Source organism: Zeugodacus cucurbitae, chromosome 3, assembly GCF_028554725.1.
Source record: "Zeugodacus cucurbitae isolate PBARC_wt_2022May chromosome 3, idZeuCucr1.2, whole genome shotgun sequence".
Taxonomy (NCBI): domain Eukaryota; kingdom Metazoa; phylum Arthropoda; class Insecta; order Diptera; family Tephritidae; genus Zeugodacus; species Zeugodacus cucurbitae.
Genome location: NC_071668.1, coordinates 56,098,013 through 56,117,094, shown reverse-complemented (window position 1 = coordinate 56,117,094; position 19,082 = coordinate 56,098,013). Strand labels below are relative to the sequence as shown.

The following is a 19,082-nucleotide window of genomic DNA, read 5'->3' as shown; positions in this document are numbered from 1 at the left end:
CTACTACGTTTTGTGAGTCACTTATGCGCGGTATTATGGGAAATAGGATTAGATATTGTATCTGCAAACTTGCAGATACATTTAAAAGATAATATCAATTAAAGAAATACATATATTTTAAATGCGAAATAGCGAAATAAGAGCTTAACTGTTGAACAGCTGATGGCTGTGATGAAGAGACTGTGCAAATTTGCCTCCGGATAAAAACTGAAATTTTACTCCGGCTATAGTCCCAAACTCACTTACGTGAAAGAGTAGTTTACTCATATAACGAATTCTAGGAAATCCATATGCCAACGACCATACCACGCTGAATACATCGGTTCTCGTCCGATCACCGAAATTAAGCAGCGTCGGGATAGCGGGCGCGGTTAGTACTTAGATGGGGGACCGCTTGGGAACACCGCGTGTTGTTGGCTCCCAACAACTTTTTTACCTTTTTGTCAAAGTTTTTAAATACTTTCCTAGTTGTTGTTGTTTTTTATTTTTTTTTTTTTTAGAAAGTCTCATTGCACAAGTATCGGAATACGAAGGTAGATGTAAGCAAAAAAAAGCATCTAAGTATCTAAAATAAGCCAGTACATTAGAGTGTTAAATAGTATCTACTACGTTTTGTGAGTCACTATGCGCGGTATTATGAGAAATAGGATTAGATATTGTATCTGCAAACTTGCAGATACATATAAAAGATAATATCAATTAAAGAAATACATATATTTTAAATGCGAAATAGCGAAATAAGAGCTTAACTGTTGAACAGCTGATGGCTGTGATGAAGAGACTGTGCAAATTTGCCTCCGGATAAAAACTGAAATTTTACTCCGGCTATAGTCCCAAACTCACTTACGTGAAAGAGTAGTTTACTCATATAACGAATTCTAGGAAATCCATATGCCAACGACCATACCACGCTGAATACATCGGTTCTCGTCCGATCACCGAAATTAAGCAGCGTCGGGCGCGGTTAGTACTTAGATGGGGGACCGCTTGGGAACACCGCGTGTTGTTGGCTTCCAACAACTTTTTTACCTTTTTGTCAAAGTTTTTAAATACTTTCCTAGTTGTTGTTGTTTTTTATTTTTTTTTTTTTTCAGAAAGTCTCATTGCACAAGTATCGGAATACGAAGGTAGATGTAAGCAAAAAAAAGCATCTAAGTATCTAAAATAAGCCAGTACATTAGAGTGTTAAATAGTATCTACTACGTTTTGTGAGTCACTATGCGCGGTATTATGAGAAATAGGATTAGATATTGTATCTGCAAACTTGCAGATACATATAAAAGATAATATCAATTAAAGAAATACATATATTTTAAATGCGAAATAGCGAAATAAGAGCTTAACTGTTGAACAGCTGATGGCTGTGATGAAGAGACTGTGCAAATTTGCCTCCGGATAAAAACTGAAATTTTACTCCGGCTATAGTCCCAAACTCACTTACGTGAAAGAGTAGTTTACTCATATAACGAATTCTAGGAAATCCATATGCCAACGACCATACCACGCTGAATACATCGGTTCTCGTCCGATCACCGAAATTAAGCAGCGTCGGGCGCGGTTAGTACTTAGATGGGGGACCGCTTGGGAACACCGCGTGTTGTTGGCTCCCAACAACTTTTTTACCTTTTTGTCAAAGTTTTTAAATACTTTCCTAGTTGTTGTGGTTTTTTATTTTTTTTTTCAGAAAGTCTCATTTTTTTTTTTGGGCAGTATACACAACATTGCACAAGTATCGGAATACGAAGGTAGATGTAAGCAAAAAAAGTATTTAAGTATCTAAAATAAGCCAGTACATTGGAGTGTTAAATAGTATCTACTACGTTTTGTGAGTCACTTATGCGCGGTATTATGGGAAATAGGATTAGATATTGTATCTGCAAACTTGCAGATACATATAAAAGATAATATCAATTAAAGAAATACATATATTTTAAATGCGAAATAGCGAAATAAGAGCTTAACTGTTGAACAGCTGATGGCTGTGATGAAGAGACTGTGCAAATTTGCCTCCGGATAAAAACTGAAATTTTACTCCGGCTATAGTCCCAAACTCACTTACGTGAAAGAGTAGTTTACTCATATAACGAATTCTAGGAAATCCATATGCCAACGACCATACCACGCTGAATACATCGGTTCTCGTCCGATCACCGAAATTAAGCAGCGTCGGGATAGCGGGCGCGGTTAGTACTTAGATGGGGGACCGCTTGGGAACACCGCGTGTTGTTGGCTCCCAACAACTTTTTTACCTTTTTGTCAAAGTTTTTAAATACTTTCCTAGTTGTTGTTGTTTTTTATTTTTTTTTTTCAGAGTCTCATTTTTTTTTTGGGCAGTATACACATTATTGCACAAGTATCGGAATACGAAGGTAGATGTAAGCAAAAAAAGTATTTAAGTATCTAAAATAAGCCAGTACATTGGAGTGTTAAATAGTATCTACTACGTTTTGTGAGTCACTTATGCGCGGTATTATGGGAAATAGGATTAGATATTGTATCTGCAAACTTGCAGATACATATAAAAGATAATATCAATTAAAGAAATACATATATTTTAAATGCGAAATAGCGAAATAAGAGCTTAACTGTTGAACAGCTGATGGCTGTGATGAAGAGACTGTGCAAATTTGCCTCCGGATAAAAACTGAAATTTTACTCCGGCTATAGTCCCAAACTCACTTACGTGAAAGAGTAGTTTACTCATATAACGAATTCTAGGAAATCCATATGCCAACGACCATACCACGCTGAATACATCGGTTCTCGTCCGATCACCGAAATTAAGCAGCGTCGGGCGCGGTTAGTTCTTAGATGGGGGACCGCTTGGGAACACCGCGTGTTGTTGGCTCCCAACAACTTTTTTACCTTTTTGTCAAAGTTTTTAAATACTTTCCTAGTTGTTGTTGTTTTTAATTTTTTTTTTTTTCAGAAAGTCTCATTTTTTTTTTGGGCAGTATACACAACATTGCACAAGTATCGGAATACGAAGGTAGATGTAAGCAAAAAAAGTATTTAAGTATCTAAAATAAGCCAGTACATTAGGGTATTAAATAGTATCTACTACGTTTTGTGAGTCACTTATGCGCGGTATTATGGGAAATAGGATTAGATATTGTATCTGCAAACTTGCAGATACATTTAAAAGATAATATCAATTAAAGAAATACATATATTTTAAATGCGAAATAGCGAAATAAGAGCTTAACTGTTGAACAGCTGATGGCTGTGATGAAGAGACTGTGCAAATTTGCCTCCGGATAAAAACTGAAATTTTACTCCGGCTATAGTCCCAATCTCACTTACGTGAAAGAGTAGTTTACTCATATAACGAATTCTAGGAAATCCATATGCCAACGACCATACCACGCTGAATACATCGGTTCTCGTCCGATCACCGAAATTAAGCAGCGTCGGGCGCGGTTAGTACTTAGATGGGGGACCGCTTGGGAACACCGCGTGTTGTTGGCTCCCAACAACTTTTTTACCTTTTTGTCAAAGTTTTTAAATACTTTCCTAGTTGTTGTTGTTTTTTATTTTTTTTTTTTTAGAAAGTCTCATTGCACAAGTATCGGAATACGAAGGTAGATGTAAGCAAAAAAAAGCATCTAAGTATCTAAAATAAGCCAGTACATTAGAGTGTTAAATAGTATCTACTACGTTTTGTGAGTCACTATGCGCGGTATTATGAGAAATAGGATTAGATATTGTATCTGCAAACTTGCAGATACATATAAAAGATAATATCAATTAAAGAAATACATATATTTTAAATGCGAAATAGCGAAATAAGAGCTTAACTGTTGAACAGCTGATGGCTGTGATGAAGAGACTGTGCAAATTTGCCTCCGGATAAAAACTGAAATTTTACTCCGGCTATAGTCCCAAACTCACTTACGTGAAAGAGTAGTTTACTCATATAACGAATTCTAGGAAATCCATATGCCAACGACCATACCACGCTGAATACATCGGTTCTCGTCCGATCACCGAAATTAAGCAGCGTCGGGCGCGGTTAGTACTTAGATGGGGGACCGCTTGGGAACACCGCGTGTTGTTGGCTTCCAACAACTTTTTTACCTTTTTGTCAAAGTTTTTAAATACTTTCCTAGTTGTTGTTGTTTTTTATTTTTTTTTTTTCAGAAAGTCTCATTTTTTTTGGGCAGTATACTCAACATTGCACAAGTATCGGAATACGAAGGTAGATAGTAAGCAAAAAAAAGCATCTAAGTATCTAAAATAAGCCAGTACATTGGAGTGTTAAATAGTATCTACTACGTTTTGTGAGTCACTTATGCGCGGTATTATGGGAAATAGGATTAGATATTGTATCTGCAAACTTGCAGATACATTTAAAAGATAATATCAATTAAAGAAATACATATATTTTAAATGCGAAATAGCGAAATAAGAGCTTAACTGTTGAACAGCTGATGGCTGTGATGAAGAGACTGTGCAAATTTGCCTCCGGATAAAAACTGAAATTTTACTCCGGCTATAGTCCCAAACTCACTTACGTGAAAGAGTAGTTTACTCATATAACGAATTCTAGGAAATCCATATGCCAACGACCATACCACGCTGAATACATCGGTTCTCGTCCGATCACCGAAATTAAGCAGCGTCGGGATAGCGGGCGCGGTTAGTACTTAGATGGGGGACCGCTTGGGAACACCGCGTGTTGTTGGCTCCCAACAACTTTTTTACCTTTTTGTCAAAGTTTTTAAATACTTTCCTAGTTGTTGTTGTTTTTTATTTTTTTTTTCAGAAAGTCTCATTTTTTTTTTTGGGCAGTATACACAACATTGCACAAGTATCGGAATACGAAGGTAGATGTAAGCAAAAAAAGTATTTAAGTATCTAAAATAAGCCAGTACATTGGAGTGTTAAATAGTATCTACTACGTTTTGTGAGTCACTTATGCGCGGTATTATGGGAAATAGGATTAGATATTGTATCTGCAAACTTGCAGATACATATAAAAGATAATATCAATTAAAGAAATACATATATTTTAAATGCGAAATAGCGAAATAAGAGCTTAACTGTTGAACAGCTGATGGCTGTGATGAAGAGACTGTGCAAATTTGCCTCCGGATAAAAACTGAAATTTTACTCCGGCTATAGTCCCAAACTCACTTACGTGAAAGAGTAGTTTACTCATATAACGAATTCTAGGAAATCCATATGCCAACGACCATACCACGCTGAATACATCGGTTCTCGTCCGATCACCGAAATTAAGCAGCGTCGGGCGCGGTTAGTACTTAGATGGGGGACCGCTTGGGAACACCGCGTGTTGTTGGCTTCCAACAACTTTTTTACCTTTTTGTCAAAGTTTTTAAATACTTTCCTAGTTGTTGTTGTTTTTTATTTTTTTTTTTCAGAAAGTCTCATTTTTTTTGGGCAGTATACTCAACATTGCACAAGTATCGGAATACGAAGGTAGATAGTAAGCAAAAAAAAGCATCTAAGTATCTAAAATAAGCCAGTACATTGGAGTGTTAAATAGTATCTACTACGTTTTGTGAGTCACTTATGCGCGGTATTATGGGAAATAGGATTAGATATTGTATCTGCAAACTTGCAGATACATTTAAAAGATAATATCAATTAAAGAAATACATATATTTTAAATGCGAAATAGCGAAATAAGAGCTTAACTGTTGAACAGCTGATGGCTGTGATGAAGAGACTGTGCAAATTTGCCTCCGGATAAAAACTGAAATTTTACTCCGGCTATAGTCCCAAACTCACTTACGTGAAAGAGTAGTTTACTCATATAACGAATTCTAGGAAATCCATATGCCAACGACCATACCACGCTGAATACATCGGTTCTCGTCCGATCACCGAAATTAAGCAGCGTCGGGCGCGGTTAGTACTTAGATGGGGGACCGCTTGGGAACACCGCGTGTTGTTGGCTCCCAACAACTTTTTTACCTTTTTGTCAAAGTTTTTAAATACTTTCCTAGTTGTTGTTGTTTTTTATTTTTTTTTTTCAGAAAGTCTCATTTTTTTTGGGCAGTATACTCAACATTGCACAAGTATCGGAATACGAAGGTAGATAGTAAGCAAAAAAAAGCATCTAAGTATCTAAAATAAGCCAGTACATTGGAGTGTTAAATAGTATCTACTACGTTTTGTGAGTCACTTATGCGCGGTATTATGGGAAATAGGATTAGATATTGTATCTGCAAACTTGCAGATACATTTAAAAGATAATATCAATTAAAGAAATACATATATTTTAAATGCGAAATAGCGAAATAAGAGCTTAACTGTTGAACAGCTGATGGCTGTGATGAAGAGACTGTGCAAATTTGCCTCCGGATAAAAACTGAAATTTTACTCCGGCTATAGTCCCAAACTCACTTACGTGAAAGAGTAGTTTACTCATATAACGAATTCTAGGAAATCCATATGCCAACGACCATACCACGCTGAATACATCGGTTCTCGTCCGATCACCGAAATTAAGCAGCGTCGGGATAGCGGGCGCGGTTAGTACTTAGATGGGGGACCGCTTGGGAACACCGCGTGTTGTTGGCTCCCAACAACTTTTTTACCTTTTTGTCAAAGTTTTTAAATACTTTCCTAGTTGTTGTTGTTTTTTATTTTTTTTTTCAGAAAGTCTCATTTTTTTTTTTGGGCAGTATACACAACATTGCACAAGTATCGGAATACGAAGGTAGATGTAAGCAAAAAAAGTATTTAAGTATCTAAAATAAGCCAGTACATTGGAGTGTTAAATAGTATCTACTACGTTTTGTGAGTCACTTATGCGCGGTATTATGGGAAATAGGATTAGATATTGTATCTGCAAACTTGCAGATACATTTAAAAGATAATATCAATTAAAGAAATACATATATTTTAAATGCGAAATAGCGAAATAAGAGCTTAACTGTTGAACAGCTGATGGCTGTGATGAAGAGACTGTGCAAATTTGCCTCCGGATAAAAACTGAAATTTTACTCCGGCTATAGTCCCAAACTCACTTACGTGAAAGAGTAGTTTACTCATATAACGAATTCTAGGAAATCCATATGCCAACGACCATACCACGCTGAATACATCGGTTCTCGTCCGATCACCGAAATTAAGCAGCGTCGGGCGCGGTTAGTACTTAGATGGGGGACCGCTTGGGAACACCGCGTGTTGTTGGCTCCCAACAACTTTTTTACCTTTTTGTCAAAGTTTTTAAATAATTTCCTAGTTGTTGTTGTTTTTTATTTTTTTTTTCAGAAAGTCTCATTTTTTTTTTTGGGCAGTATACACAACATTGCACAAGTATCGGAATACGAAGGTAGATGTAAGCAAAAAAAGTATTTAAGTATCTAAAATAAGCCAGTACATTGGAGTGTTAAATAGTATCTACTACGTTTTGTGAGTCACTTATGCGCGGTATTATGGGAAATAGGATTAGATATTGTATCTGCAAACTTGCAGATACATATAAAAGATAATATCAATTAAAGAAATACATATATTTTAAATGCGAAATAGCGAAATAAGAGCTTAACTGTTGAACAGCTGATGGCTGTGATGAAGAGACTGTGCAAATTTGCCTCCGGATAAAAACTGAAATTTTACTCCGGCTATAGTCCCAAACTCACTTACGTGAAAGAGTAGTTTACTCATATAACGAATTCTAGGAAATCCATATGCCAACGACCATACCACGCTGAATACATCGGTTCTCGTCCGATCACCGAAATTAAGCAGCGTCGGGCGCGGTTAGTACTTAGATGGGGGACCGCTTGGGAACACCGCGTGTTGTTGGCTTCCAACAACTTTTTTACCTTTTTGTCAAAGTTTTTAAATACTTTCCTAGTTGTTGTTGTTTTTTATTTTTTTTTTTCAGAAAGTCTCATTTTTTTTGGGCAGTATACTCAACATTGCACAAGTATCGGAATACGAAGGTAGATAGTAAGCAAAAAAAAGCATCTAAGTATCTAAAATAAGCCAGTACATTGGAGTGTTAAATAGTATCTACTACGTTTTGTGAGTCACTATGCGCGGTATTATGAGAAATAGGATTAGATATTGTATCTGCAAACTTGCAGATACATTTAAAAGATAATATCAATTAAAGAAATACATATATTTTAAATGCGAAATAGCGAAATAAGAGCTTAACTGTTGAACAGCTGATGGCTGTGATGAAGAGACTGTGCAAATTTGCCTCCGGATAAAAACTGAAATTTTACTCCGGCTATAGTCCCAATCTCACTTACGTGAAAGAGTAGTTTACTCATATAACGAATTCTAGGAAATCCATATGCCAACGACCATACCACGCTGAATACATCGGTTCTCGTCCGATCACCGAAATTAAGCAGCGTCGGGCGCGGTTAGTACTTAGATGGGGGACCGCTTGGGAACACCGCGTGTTGTTGGCTTCCAACAACTTTTTTACCTTTTTGTCAAAGTTTTTAAATACTTTCCTAGTTGTTGTTGTTTTTTATTTTTTTTTTTCAGAAAGTCTCATTTTTTTTGGGCAGTATACTCAACATTGCACAAGTATCGGAATACGAAGGTAGATGTAAGCAAAAAAAGTATTTAAGTATCTAAAATAAGCCAGTACATTGGAGTGTTAAATAGTATCTACTACGTTTTGTGAGTCACTTATGCGCGGTATTATGGGAAATAGGATTAGATATTGTATCTGCAAACTTGCAGATACATATAAAAGATAATATCAATTAAAGAAATACATATATTTTAAATGCGAAATAGCGAAATAAGAGCTTAACTGTTGAACAGCTGATGGCTGTGATGAAGAGACTGTGCAAATTTGCCTCCGGATAAAAACTGAAATTTTACTCCGGCTATAGTCCCAATCTCACTTACGTGAAAGAGTAGTTTACTCATATAACGAATTCTAGGAAATCCATATGCCAACGACCATACCACGCTGAATACATCGGTTCTCGTCCGATCACCGAAATTAAGCAGCGTCGGGATAGCGGGCGCGGTTAGTACTTAGATGGGGGACCGCTTGGGAACACCGCGTGTTGTTGGCTCCCAACAACTTTTTTACCTTTTTGTCAAAGTTTTTAAATACTTTCCTAGTTGTTGTTGTTGTTGTTTTTTTTTTTTCAAAAAGTCTCATTTTTTTGGGCAGTATACTCAACATTGCACAAGTATCGGAATACGAAGGTAGATAGTAAGCAAAAAAAAGCATCTAAGTATCTAAAATAAGCCAGTACATTAGAGTGTTAAATAGTATCTACTACGTTTTGTGAGTCACTATGCGCGGTATTATGAGAAATAGGATTAGATATTGTATCTGCAAACTTGCAGATACATTTAAAAGATAATATCAATTAAAGAAATACATATATTTTAAATGCGAAATAGCGAAATAAGAGCTTAACTGTTGAACAGCTGATGGCTGTGATGAAGAGACTGTGCAAATTTGCCTCCGGATAAAAACTGAAATTTTACTCCGGCTATAGTCCCAATCTCACTTACGTGAAAGAGTAGTTTACTCATATAACGAATTCTAGGAAATCCATATGCCAACGACCATACCACGCTGAATACATCGGTTCTCGTCCGATCACCGAAATTAAGCAGCGTCGGGCGCGGTTAGTACTTAGATGGGGGACCGCTTGGGAACACCGCGTGTTGTTGGCTTCCAACAACTTTTTTACCTTTTTGTCAAAGTTTTTAAATACTTTCCTAGTTGTTGTTGTTTTTTATTTTTTTTTTTTTCAGAAAGTCTCATTTTTTTTGGGCAGTATACTCAACATTGCACAAGTATCGGAATACGAAGGTAGATAGTAAGCAAAAAAAAGCATCTAAGTATCTAAAATAAGCCAGTACATTGGAGTGTTAAATAGTATCTACTACGTTTTGTGAGTCACTTATGCGCGGTATTATGGGAAATAGGATTAGATATTGTATCTGCAAACTTGCAGATACATTTAAAAGATAATATCAATTAAAGAAATACATATATTTTAAATGCGAAATAGCGAAATAAGAGCTTAACTGTTGAACAGCTGATGGCTGTGATGAAGAGACTGTGCAAATTTGCCTCCGGATAAAAACTGAAATTTTACTCCGGCTATAGTCCCAAACTCACTTACGTGAAAGAGTAGTTTACTCATATAACGAATTCTAGGAAATCCATATGCCAACGACCATACCACGCTGAATACATCGGTTCTCGTCCGATCACCGAAATTAAGCAGCGTCGGGATAGCGGGCGCGGTTAGTACTTAGATGGGGGACCGCTTGGGAACACCGCGTGTTGTTGGCTCCCAACAACTTTTTTACCTTTTTGTCAAAGTTTTTAAATACTTTCCTAGTTGTTGTTGTTTTTTATTTTTTTTTTTTTAGAAAGTCTCATTGCACAAGTATCGGAATACGAAGGTAGATAGTAAGCCAAAAAAAAGCATCTAAGTATCTAAAATAAGCCAGTACATTAGAGTGTTAAATAGTATCTACTACGTTTTGTGAGTCACTATGCGCGGTATTATGAGAAATAGGATTAGATATTGTATCTGCAAACTTGCAGATACATTTAAAAGATAATATCAATTAAAGAAATACATATATTTTAAATGCGAAATAGCGAAATAAGAGCTTAACTGTTGAACAGCTGATGGCTGTGATGAAGAGACTGTGCAAATTTGCCTCCGGATAAAAACTGAAATTTTACTCCGGCTATAGTCCCAATCTCACTTACGTGAAAGAGTAGTTTACTCATATAACGAATTCTAGGAAATCCATATGCCAACGACCATACCACGCTGAATACATCGGTTCTCGTCCGATCACCGAAATTAAGCAGCGTCGGGCGCGGTTAGTACTTAGATGGGGGACCGCTTGGGAACACCGCGTGTTGTTGGCTCCCAACAACTTTTTTACCTTTTTGTCAAAGTTTTTAAATACTTTCCTAGTTGTTGTTGTTTTTTATTTTTTTTTTCAGAAAGTCTCATTGCACAAGTATCGGAATACGAAGGTAGATAGTAAGCCAAAAAAAAGCATCTAAGTATCTAAAATAAGCCAGTACATTAGAGTGTTAAATAGTATCTACTACGTTTTGTGAGTCACTATGCGCGGTATTATGAGAAATAGGATTAGATATTGTATCTGCAAACTTGCAGATACATTTAAAAGATAATATCAATTAAAGAAATACATATATTTTAAATGCGAAATAGCGAAATAAGAGCTTAACTGTTGAACAGCTGATGGCTGTGATGAAGAGACTGTGCAAATTTGCCTCCGGATAAAAACTGAAATTTTACTCCGGCTATAGTCCCAATCTCACTTACGTGAAAGAGTAGTTTACTCATATAACGAATTCTAGGAAATCCATATGCCAACGACCATACCACGCTGAATACATCGGTTCTCGTCCGATCACCGAAATTAAGCAGCGTCGGGCGCGGTTAGTACTTAGATGGGGGACCGCTTGGGAACACCGCGTGTTGTTGGCTCCCAACAACTTTTTTACCTTTTTGTCAAAGTTTTTAAATACTTTCCTAGTTGTTGTTGTTTTTTATTTTTTTTTTTCAGAAAGTCTCATTTTTTTTTTGGGCAGTATACACAACATTGCACAAGTATCGGAATACGAAGGTAGATGTAAGCAAAAAAAGTATTTAAGTATCTAAAACAAGCCAGTACATTAGAGTGTTAAATAGTATCTACTACGTTTTGTGAGTCACTTATGCGCGGTATTATGGGAAATAGGATTAGATATTGTATCTGCAAACTTGCAGATACATATAAAAGATAATATCAATTAAAGAAATACATATATTTTAAATGCGAAATAGCGAAATAAGAGCTTAACTGTTGAACAGCTGATGGCTGTGATGAAGAGACTGTGCAAATTTGCCTCCGGATAAAAACTGAAATTTTACTCCGGCTATAGTCCCAAACTCACTTACGTGAAAGAGTAGTTTACTCATATAACGAATTCTAGGAAATCCATATGCCAACGACCATACCACGCTGAATACATCGGTTCTCGTCCGATCACCGAAATTAAGCAGCGTCGGGCGCGGTTAGTACTTAGATGGGGGACCGCTTGGGAACACCGCGTGTTGTTGGCTCCCAACAACTTTTTTACCTTTTTGTCAAAGTTTTTAAATACTTTCCTAGTTGTTGTTGTTTTTTTATTTTTTTTCAGAAAGTCTCATTTTTTTTTGAGCAGTATACTCAACATTGCACAAGTATCGGAATACGAAGGTAGATAGTATGCAAAAAAAAAGTATCTAAAATAATAACATTACAGTGTTACATAGTATCTACTACGTTTTGTGAGTCACTTATGCGCGGTATTATGGGAAATAGGATTAGATATTGTATCTGCAAACTTGCAGATATATATATATATATATATTATACGTTCTCTGCTTTATGTCTAACTATGATTCGTGTTTCTTTTTTCACACCGAACGCTCAGATTATTCGGCAACAAAGACATTCCTTTACTACTCTTTTGAATAGCTGGACAACTTAGCCGATGTATTCAGCGTGGTATGGTCGTTGGCATATGGATTTCCTAGAATTCGTTATATATACTTTTATTATATACATATATTATACGTATATATATATTATACGTTCTCTGCGTAAAGTGAAAAAATTTAATTGTGTAGCGAAGTTTCAAACCATTATATTTATATTGAAGTTTCGAACCATTTGATTTCTATTTACTCTATCGATTATTCTATTACATTTGGGTGATGGTGTTTCTATCGATAATTTTGCAGCTGTTTTGTAGGAAAACTGTTCATTCTATTTTAATATCTTTTATTATTGTAATCTTTTATTTAGTTTATTTTGAAAGATTTAATAAGAAAATATAATGGAGAGGGGTGATATGTGTCAAAGTTTAATCGAATGGTTTAAAACCTTAAATTTAACAGCACCGCATTCAAATTTAGGTGAGAATCTTAGTACCAAATAGAAAGTACTTGGACTCAATTTCCAAATACAAACAAGTGAAAATAACATCAATTATTTAAATAATCTTGTATTTTTATATTTAGAGGAGCTATCTGATGGAGTAGCTTTGGCGCAGGCATTAAATCAATTTGCGCCGGATGTCTTCACTGGTTAGTAACTATAAAAAAAAAATTTCTGTTAAATTTTACTGACTGTCAATTGTAGGTTCATGGTTGTCGAAAATTAACTCGGGCATTAATTGGCGTTTAAAGATGAGTAATTTGAAAAAAGTTGTTGAAGGAGTGTATGATTTTTATAGTGACGTATTAAGTTACTCACTTGCGGAATTTCCACGACCCGATGCACAACGCATTGCTGAAAAATGTGACGCTGGGGAGTTGGAGCGACTGCTACAACTCATCCTTGGATGTGCTGTTAACTGTGCCACCGGTCAAGATTATATAAGACAAATTATGTGTTTAGAAGAATCGTTACAAGCTAATATAATGCGTGCTTTACAAGACCTGGAGTCGACATGGCAGGGAGATTTCCCATCGCGCACATCACAGAGCATAACAAATTTCGACAATAAAATTTTGCAAGAAGAAAGAGACGCGTTGGCACAAAAGTGTTTCGAAGCTGAGAAAAAGGTGCTGTAAATGCATTTTATATTTGATTATTTGTTCTTAACAAGTAGTGTAACTTTCGTTTTTAGAACCAATTGTTGGTTGAAGAAAAATCAAACATGCAGCAAGAGCTTGCAAAATTACAACTCGAAATTCAACGCATACAGTCTACAAAAGCTGAAATTGGTGACGATGGAGTTTCCATTGGACCTGTGCAAGCAGGATCTGTGCGTTATAACGAACTAAGGCGACAACTAGACCGCATGAAAGAAGAACTCTTACAGTCAGATGCAACAAGAGAAGATTTAAAATTAAAAGTTCAGCAGCAGGAAAAAGAAATGCAAACGATGCAACAGCGTATCGATGAACTCACAGTATGTGTTATGGTTTGAATTATATAAATTATTGTATTTGCGCTTTTTTTCTTATATAGAAAAGTACATCGGAATTGTTACAATTAAAAGATGAGGTTGATGTGCTGAGAGAATCAAATGATAAATTAAAAGAGTGTGAAATACAGTTGGACACTTACAAAAAACGTCTGGAAGAGTATAACGACTTGAAAAAGCATATTAAAATTTTAGAGGAAAGAAGCGCTGATTATGTACAGCAAATAGTGCAATTTGAAGAAGACGCTAAAAAATCTGCAACGCTTAAAGGACAAGTCGAACTTTTCAAGAATAAGGTTTGTTATTAAGAAATATAGCATATGTGCTTAGTATATAAGCGTATATGTACTAAAAATTGTATTGTGATTTTGCAGATTCAAGACTTGCATACACAACTTGATGGTGAAATGAGCAAAAATGTTAAATTAGAGTTTGATAATAAGAATCTTGAAAGCAACATCTGTGCATTGCAACGTGCCAAGGAAAGTTTACTTAAAGAGCGTGATAATCTGCGCGAAGCTTTGGACGAACTTAAATGTGGCCAACTTTCGACTAGTTCTGGCAGTAAGTGAAACGAAAATCGTGTTGTTTTCATACGATTGTCTACTTTGTGCTTGTAATTTATTATTCCAGGCTTAAATGGTAACACAATGTCCAAGGAGCTACAACCCACGGCACTTGTTGAAAAGGTACAGCGTTTGGAATTAGAAAATAAGGCTTTACGCGAAGGTCAAGGCGGACAAACAGCATTAACGGTAAGTTCAATTCTATAATAAGCTAAATGAGTATTTGTAACATTTGCGCTTACAGCAACTTTTGGATGACGCAAATAAACGCAATGACAATCTACGCGAACAATTGAAGTTGGCCAACGAACGCATTCTGTCACTGTCACATGCTTCACAAAGTGGTGATCCAAACCTTAAAGAGTAAGTGCTTTTACATAAACACATCAAAAGTATTTTTTATTTTTTATTTATGTTTTATTTTTTCCAGGTTTGAGTTTGGCAAGCAAATTAAACAACTAATGGAACTGAATGAACAAAAAAGTAATGCACACCACAAATATCTATTTGAGCCTAATAATTTTATCTAACTCTTAAAAAATACAATTTTCAGCGTTGCAATTGGAGGAATCGGTTTCGCAAAATGTGTCACTACAAAGTAAGATAACACAATTGGAAAATACACTCACCACGCGTGAGCAAGATCTATTGGCTTGTGATGCCAAGTACCGAAAATGTGTGGATAAAGCAAAGGAAGTTATAAAAAGCCTGGATCCACGTCTCGCCAATGGTATGCTGTTTAATACGTGTTAAAGTCAAAGAAAATATTAAATTGTTTTTTTTTTACACAGTAATCGATGTGAATCTGCTTGAGCGTTCCCAGGAATCTGAAGAAGAACCAAAAGCCGGCATGAGTACGTTGGAGGAGCAATTAATGACAACCGCTTTTTACAGGTGCTTAAATATAAATTTATTCTATCCGCTGTGGTTTTTGTAAAACTGTATGTATCTCGTATTTTTCAGATTGGGCGTGAATGCGCAACGTGATGCAATTGATGCTAAACTGGCATTGCTAATGGGGCAGGGGCAAACATTTTTGGCGCGTCAACGTCAATCTGCACCGCGAAAATCATTAACGACATTCAAGAACAAATAAAAATTTATTACATTAAAAAAAGAGTTAGGAATTTTATCCAAAGCATGCATATGTATATCCAAGATATTTGATTTAAATCATATGAATAGTTAATAGCGCTGATTTAATGGCATAACAAAAATGAGACTATATATTGCGTACATATTTTTATAATTATATTGGACATCAATTAACATAATTATTTATATAAAACTCCAGTGTTGAAGTATAATCAAGAAAAATTAAGATTTGCAACAAAAAAAAAAGAAATAGCTAAAATATTTCGACTTTTGAATTCTTTGAGCAGTTTATATCTGCACACTGTTGACTTCATATACATATTTAATTTATCCATATTGGGTGTATTATTATATTATACACTTACAAGTATTACAAATATACTATATTAATATAAACTAAATTTTTATTTACCGTTTATATTTATGTCTATATTTTCATATACATATATACATTTTAATATTTTTGTCGCACAATTTATACAATGAGAAGACATACTTTTTGAACGGTTGTTGGAAATTATTTAACATTCTTCCAAATAAACCATTTTTTTATTATTTTAAATAGTACTCCATATCCGAGAAATAAAGAATATTTATTTTTTTGGTTGAATTTTTCTAACAAAAAAGTTAAATATTTGTTTTCTTGCTTGTATTTGAATAGTTTCCACGAAAGTGTCTACTTAATAGTATGGGATTGGATTTAGATATATCCGCTCAGCGATTGCCAACTCGGCAGCATTTCTCAAAATTATTTTGGGAATTTATTTTTGCTGTCACAATAAGAACAACACTAAGGGGCCATCCATAAATTACGTCACACCTTGAAGGGGGGGGAGGGTATCATTCAGAAGTGACATTGTGTGACAAGGGGCAAGGGGGGTCAAAAGTTTTGTGACATCACATTTCAAAATTTAGGGCAATATCTTTTTCCGCTCTGCTGCGCTCCTGGGTGCTAGATGACTGGCTGATCTGTACCACGTCGATCACGGCTACTTCTGCCGGCGGTGGCCTGGTTTTACCGCTGCGTATGCATGCTTGTTGTTGTTTGCAAGACTGACAAGTGCCGTCGCACATGCTTCGCGCCGGCGAAGTGACTTCTATTCGTTCCCATTGTTTACTTGGCAATCGTGTAACAGTCATAAATTTCTAAGTCGTAGTATTCTGAAGTATTTTTAATTAGCATAATTAAGTACCTATTTCTTTACTAGTCATTCGTTGTCTCTGTACTTTAATATTTAATTAAATGTTGATTTTATTAAAGATTATTCAATAAATCTATAATATAAAAATGAATCGCAAAATGTGTTGCTAAGCGCATAACTCGAGAACCGCTGAACCGATTTCGCACATTCTTTGTTTAGAATGTTTTCAGAGGTACCGGGATGGTTCTTACGGAGAGAAAATTAGAAAAATTGCCTGAAAAAGTCTTAAATCCACAATTTTTTTATCACCCATACAAACAATTTGTGTCGTTAGTCTCGAAAAAAGTCGAGAAGGGCCAAACCGATCTGGCTAATTTTAGTTTTGAAATAATTATGGAAGGCCAGGGAAGGATTAGAAAGTAAGTATATATCGAAAAATTGTGAGGAAGATAACAAGAAGATGATTTTATTTGAATTGACAACAATATTATAAAAAAAAACAATAATAATATTTTGAAAGTTGTCATTGTTGCTTTGTTAAAATATTTTTATCATTGTTCAATTGTATAAGGCTGTGTCGATAGCCCAAAACAATTTGTAACAAGTAGGGAAAGGCAACCGAACATTTTATACTCTCGCAATTTTTTGATGAAATTTTATTACACACAATTTGAAATAAAGTCCAATAAATTAACGAAAATCAGCATATATAGTACATGAAGGTTGAGGTAATTCCTGAAACGATTTCACTCATTTTAAACGCCCAGTTATAATGGGAATAGGGGCAACTTAGCACCTGTTAGTAGGCAGACAAACGGCAAAGCGGCCTTGAAATTACTCCTAAATGAGTGGTGAGTTCAAAATGTGACAACTTGTGACAAGGAGGGGTTAAAAAGTCATTAAATTCGTGTGACGTAATTTATGGATGGCCCCTAATCACACAGGCTCTATATTCAGTAAGGATATTAACATTATGATTAAGAATCTTCTCTTTGTGAGGATCGTTCATTTACAGGCGAAAAACAGTCATAGATTTTGTTTATTCTAAGGAATGCTGCCGATTTCATAGTACTTGGCCGGGTCCGTTAGGGTTATAAAGGAGCGACTGTCGTGGAACGGTGTACGGGTTTCTAGGGTTCCAAACAAGCCGTTAATAACAAGAGAATAAATAAGCACTTGCCTTGCATTAATTCCTGGGAGTTATAAACCAACCATTGTCTTCAGATTCTATGCTTCCTTTAGATGACACTGATAACATATTATATTTTAATTTCTTTTCACTAAACACCTTTCACTATTTAATTGGTAATGTAAATTCATCCGAGCCTATTATATATTCACAATTTTGACGATAATATTAGCAGAGCATTTCTCGCAAACTAGTTTTGACAGAAATCGGTGTTCACTAAATAGAGCTTATTTAACTGGTAATAACGAATTCAATTGAGTTACTAACGTATTATACAGAATTGATCATTCAATGTTCACAGCCATTCTGGAGAAATAATTTTCATAGAATTTGGTGTAACGGCTAAAGCGAATTTAATTTGAACCCACTTTGATTTCGCCTTCGTTGGAACTAAAGCAAAAACTTCATAACTTGCGGCAATGCATGCGTAACTAATACAGATAGGTTCCATACAACAGTTCTTCCGGACCCAATTGAGAAATGTGTGTAATATCAAATACGAAGAAAAAAAAGGTAAAGATAGATATGGTATTTTATATTTACCATACAGTGTTTTAGAAAATTTTCAACGACCTTCCATATTGTCAACATCCTTCCAGACTATATTTTTTACGTTCTTATATAAGCGATATCTCAAAATTATGGGGTTTTTAACGAATATTCGTATTTTTTGTTCTAAAACATGTTGTTATATTGGTAATTTAATTTTTTAATTTGAATTTCAAGACACTAGGGAGCGGAGGCTCCCAAAGTCTCAAGTCCCAAAAATTATCTTTGCTGGATTTCTATCGAAACAGGGTATGCCGTAGTACATAGAACATCCTTTGTCTCAAAAATATTTTTGTTTTGTTTTTGTCAATTCTTGCCTTCTGTTATGTATTTAAGTAATTTAATTCAATTTAATATTATTTAAAGTTACACATTTAAATAACAAAAAAAAATTCGACTAACGACTAAAACTAAAATATTGTTGTTGTTGTAACGATTATCAAGCCCTGCCGGAACGGAAAGCATAAGTCTAGTTGACCTCGACATGCAACGGGAAGGCCCAAGAAACGTGCTGTCTCCCTGGGGTCGGACCACAGGGAAAGGGGTATTAGATGAGTTGGGTTCGTTGAGCATGCATTGAGGTGATTAGTATCATACGGGAACTCATTGCATGC

The 19,082-nt window shown here is 35.5% G+C and overlaps 1 protein-coding gene, 14 non-coding genes and 6 pseudogenes across 15 annotated transcripts; all 21 read left to right on the top strand.

The window, feature by feature from the left end:
• The first annotated feature begins 292 nt into the window (after nucleotides 1–292).
• Nucleotides 293–419, top strand: LOC128920819 (5S ribosomal RNA; annotated as a pseudogene).
• A 474-nt stretch (nucleotides 420–893) lies between these two features.
• On the top strand, nucleotides 894–1,012 carry LOC128920871 (5S ribosomal RNA). The gene has a single exon (XR_008470700.1). It is a non-coding gene; the product is annotated as a 5S ribosomal RNA (ribosomal RNA).
• Nucleotides 1,013–1,487: 475 nt separating this feature from the next.
• LOC128920860 (5S ribosomal RNA) lies at nucleotides 1,488–1,606 on the top strand. Its single transcript, XR_008470699.1, has one exon. It is a non-coding gene; the product is annotated as a 5S ribosomal RNA (ribosomal RNA).
• A 499-nt stretch (nucleotides 1,607–2,105) lies between these two features.
• On the top strand, nucleotides 2,106–2,232 carry LOC128920818 (5S ribosomal RNA; annotated as a pseudogene).
• Nucleotides 2,233–2,729: 497 nt separating this feature from the next.
• Nucleotides 2,730–2,848, top strand: LOC128920710 (5S ribosomal RNA). The gene has a single exon (XR_008470679.1). It is a non-coding gene; the product is annotated as a 5S ribosomal RNA (ribosomal RNA).
• A 501-nt stretch (nucleotides 2,849–3,349) lies between these two features.
• On the top strand, nucleotides 3,350–3,468 carry LOC128920849 (5S ribosomal RNA). The gene has a single exon (XR_008470698.1). It is a non-coding gene; the product is annotated as a 5S ribosomal RNA (ribosomal RNA).
• Nucleotides 3,469–3,941: 473 nt separating this feature from the next.
• LOC128920838 (5S ribosomal RNA) lies at nucleotides 3,942–4,060 on the top strand. Its single transcript, XR_008470697.1, has one exon. It is a non-coding gene; the product is annotated as a 5S ribosomal RNA (ribosomal RNA).
• Nucleotides 4,061–4,560: 500 nt separating this feature from the next.
• On the top strand, nucleotides 4,561–4,687 carry LOC128920817 (5S ribosomal RNA; annotated as a pseudogene).
• A 499-nt stretch (nucleotides 4,688–5,186) lies between these two features.
• On the top strand, nucleotides 5,187–5,305 carry LOC128920827 (5S ribosomal RNA). Its single transcript, XR_008470696.1, has one exon. It is a non-coding gene; the product is annotated as a 5S ribosomal RNA (ribosomal RNA).
• Nucleotides 5,306–5,804: 499 nt separating this feature from the next.
• Nucleotides 5,805–5,923, top strand: LOC128920816 (5S ribosomal RNA). The gene has a single exon (XR_008470695.1). It is a non-coding gene; the product is annotated as a 5S ribosomal RNA (ribosomal RNA).
• Nucleotides 5,924–6,422: 499 nt separating this feature from the next.
• LOC128920815 (5S ribosomal RNA) lies at nucleotides 6,423–6,549 on the top strand (annotated as a pseudogene).
• Nucleotides 6,550–7,048: 499 nt separating this feature from the next.
• On the top strand, nucleotides 7,049–7,167 carry LOC128920749 (5S ribosomal RNA). The gene has a single exon (XR_008470683.1). It is a non-coding gene; the product is annotated as a 5S ribosomal RNA (ribosomal RNA).
• A 499-nt stretch (nucleotides 7,168–7,666) lies between these two features.
• On the top strand, nucleotides 7,667–7,785 carry LOC128920638 (5S ribosomal RNA). The gene has a single exon (XR_008470670.1). It is a non-coding gene; the product is annotated as a 5S ribosomal RNA (ribosomal RNA).
• Nucleotides 7,786–8,283: 498 nt separating this feature from the next.
• On the top strand, nucleotides 8,284–8,402 carry LOC128921232 (5S ribosomal RNA). Its single transcript, XR_008470736.1, has one exon. It is a non-coding gene; the product is annotated as a 5S ribosomal RNA (ribosomal RNA).
• Nucleotides 8,403–8,899: 497 nt separating this feature from the next.
• On the top strand, nucleotides 8,900–9,026 carry LOC128920814 (5S ribosomal RNA; annotated as a pseudogene).
• A 497-nt stretch (nucleotides 9,027–9,523) lies between these two features.
• Nucleotides 9,524–9,642, top strand: LOC128921121 (5S ribosomal RNA). The gene has a single exon (XR_008470725.1). It is a non-coding gene; the product is annotated as a 5S ribosomal RNA (ribosomal RNA).
• A 501-nt stretch (nucleotides 9,643–10,143) lies between these two features.
• LOC128920813 (5S ribosomal RNA) lies at nucleotides 10,144–10,270 on the top strand (annotated as a pseudogene).
• Nucleotides 10,271–10,745: 475 nt separating this feature from the next.
• On the top strand, nucleotides 10,746–10,864 carry LOC128921010 (5S ribosomal RNA). The gene has a single exon (XR_008470714.1). It is a non-coding gene; the product is annotated as a 5S ribosomal RNA (ribosomal RNA).
• Nucleotides 10,865–11,337: 473 nt separating this feature from the next.
• LOC128920899 (5S ribosomal RNA) lies at nucleotides 11,338–11,456 on the top strand. Its single transcript, XR_008470703.1, has one exon. It is a non-coding gene; the product is annotated as a 5S ribosomal RNA (ribosomal RNA).
• A 499-nt stretch (nucleotides 11,457–11,955) lies between these two features.
• On the top strand, nucleotides 11,956–12,074 carry LOC128920582 (5S ribosomal RNA). Its single transcript, XR_008470664.1, has one exon. It is a non-coding gene; the product is annotated as a 5S ribosomal RNA (ribosomal RNA).
• Nucleotides 12,075–12,725: 651 nt separating this feature from the next.
• On the top strand, nucleotides 12,726–16,071 carry LOC105216528 (protein hook). Its single transcript, XM_011191067.3, has 12 exons — nucleotides 12,726–12,911; nucleotides 13,017–13,082; nucleotides 13,138–13,562; nucleotides 13,628–13,912; nucleotides 13,972–14,223; nucleotides 14,302–14,491; nucleotides 14,561–14,682; nucleotides 14,738–14,856; nucleotides 14,924–14,976; nucleotides 15,047–15,223; nucleotides 15,285–15,387; nucleotides 15,457–16,071. The coding sequence occupies exons 1-12, from the start codon at nucleotides 12,833–12,835 to the stop codon at nucleotides 15,587–15,589; spliced, it is 2,004 nt and encodes a 667-aa protein (XP_011189369.1). The 5' UTR covers nucleotides 12,726–12,832; the 3' UTR covers nucleotides 15,590–16,071.
• Nucleotides 16,072–19,082: the final 3,011 nt, after the last annotated feature.

Coding starts and splice junctions, on each gene's coding strand:
- LOC105216528 (XM_011191067.3), top strand. CDS start 12,833: ATGGAGAGGGGTGATATGTGTCAAAGTTTAATCGAATGGTTTAAAACC. Junction 13,563..13,627: donor GTTTCGAAGCTGAGAAAAAG/GTGCTGTAAATG, acceptor TTTCGTTTTTAG/AACCAATTGTTGGTTGAAGA. Junction 15,224..15,284: donor GGATCCACGTCTCGCCAATG/GTATGCTGTTTA, acceptor TTTTTTACACAG/TAATCGATGTGAATCTGCTT.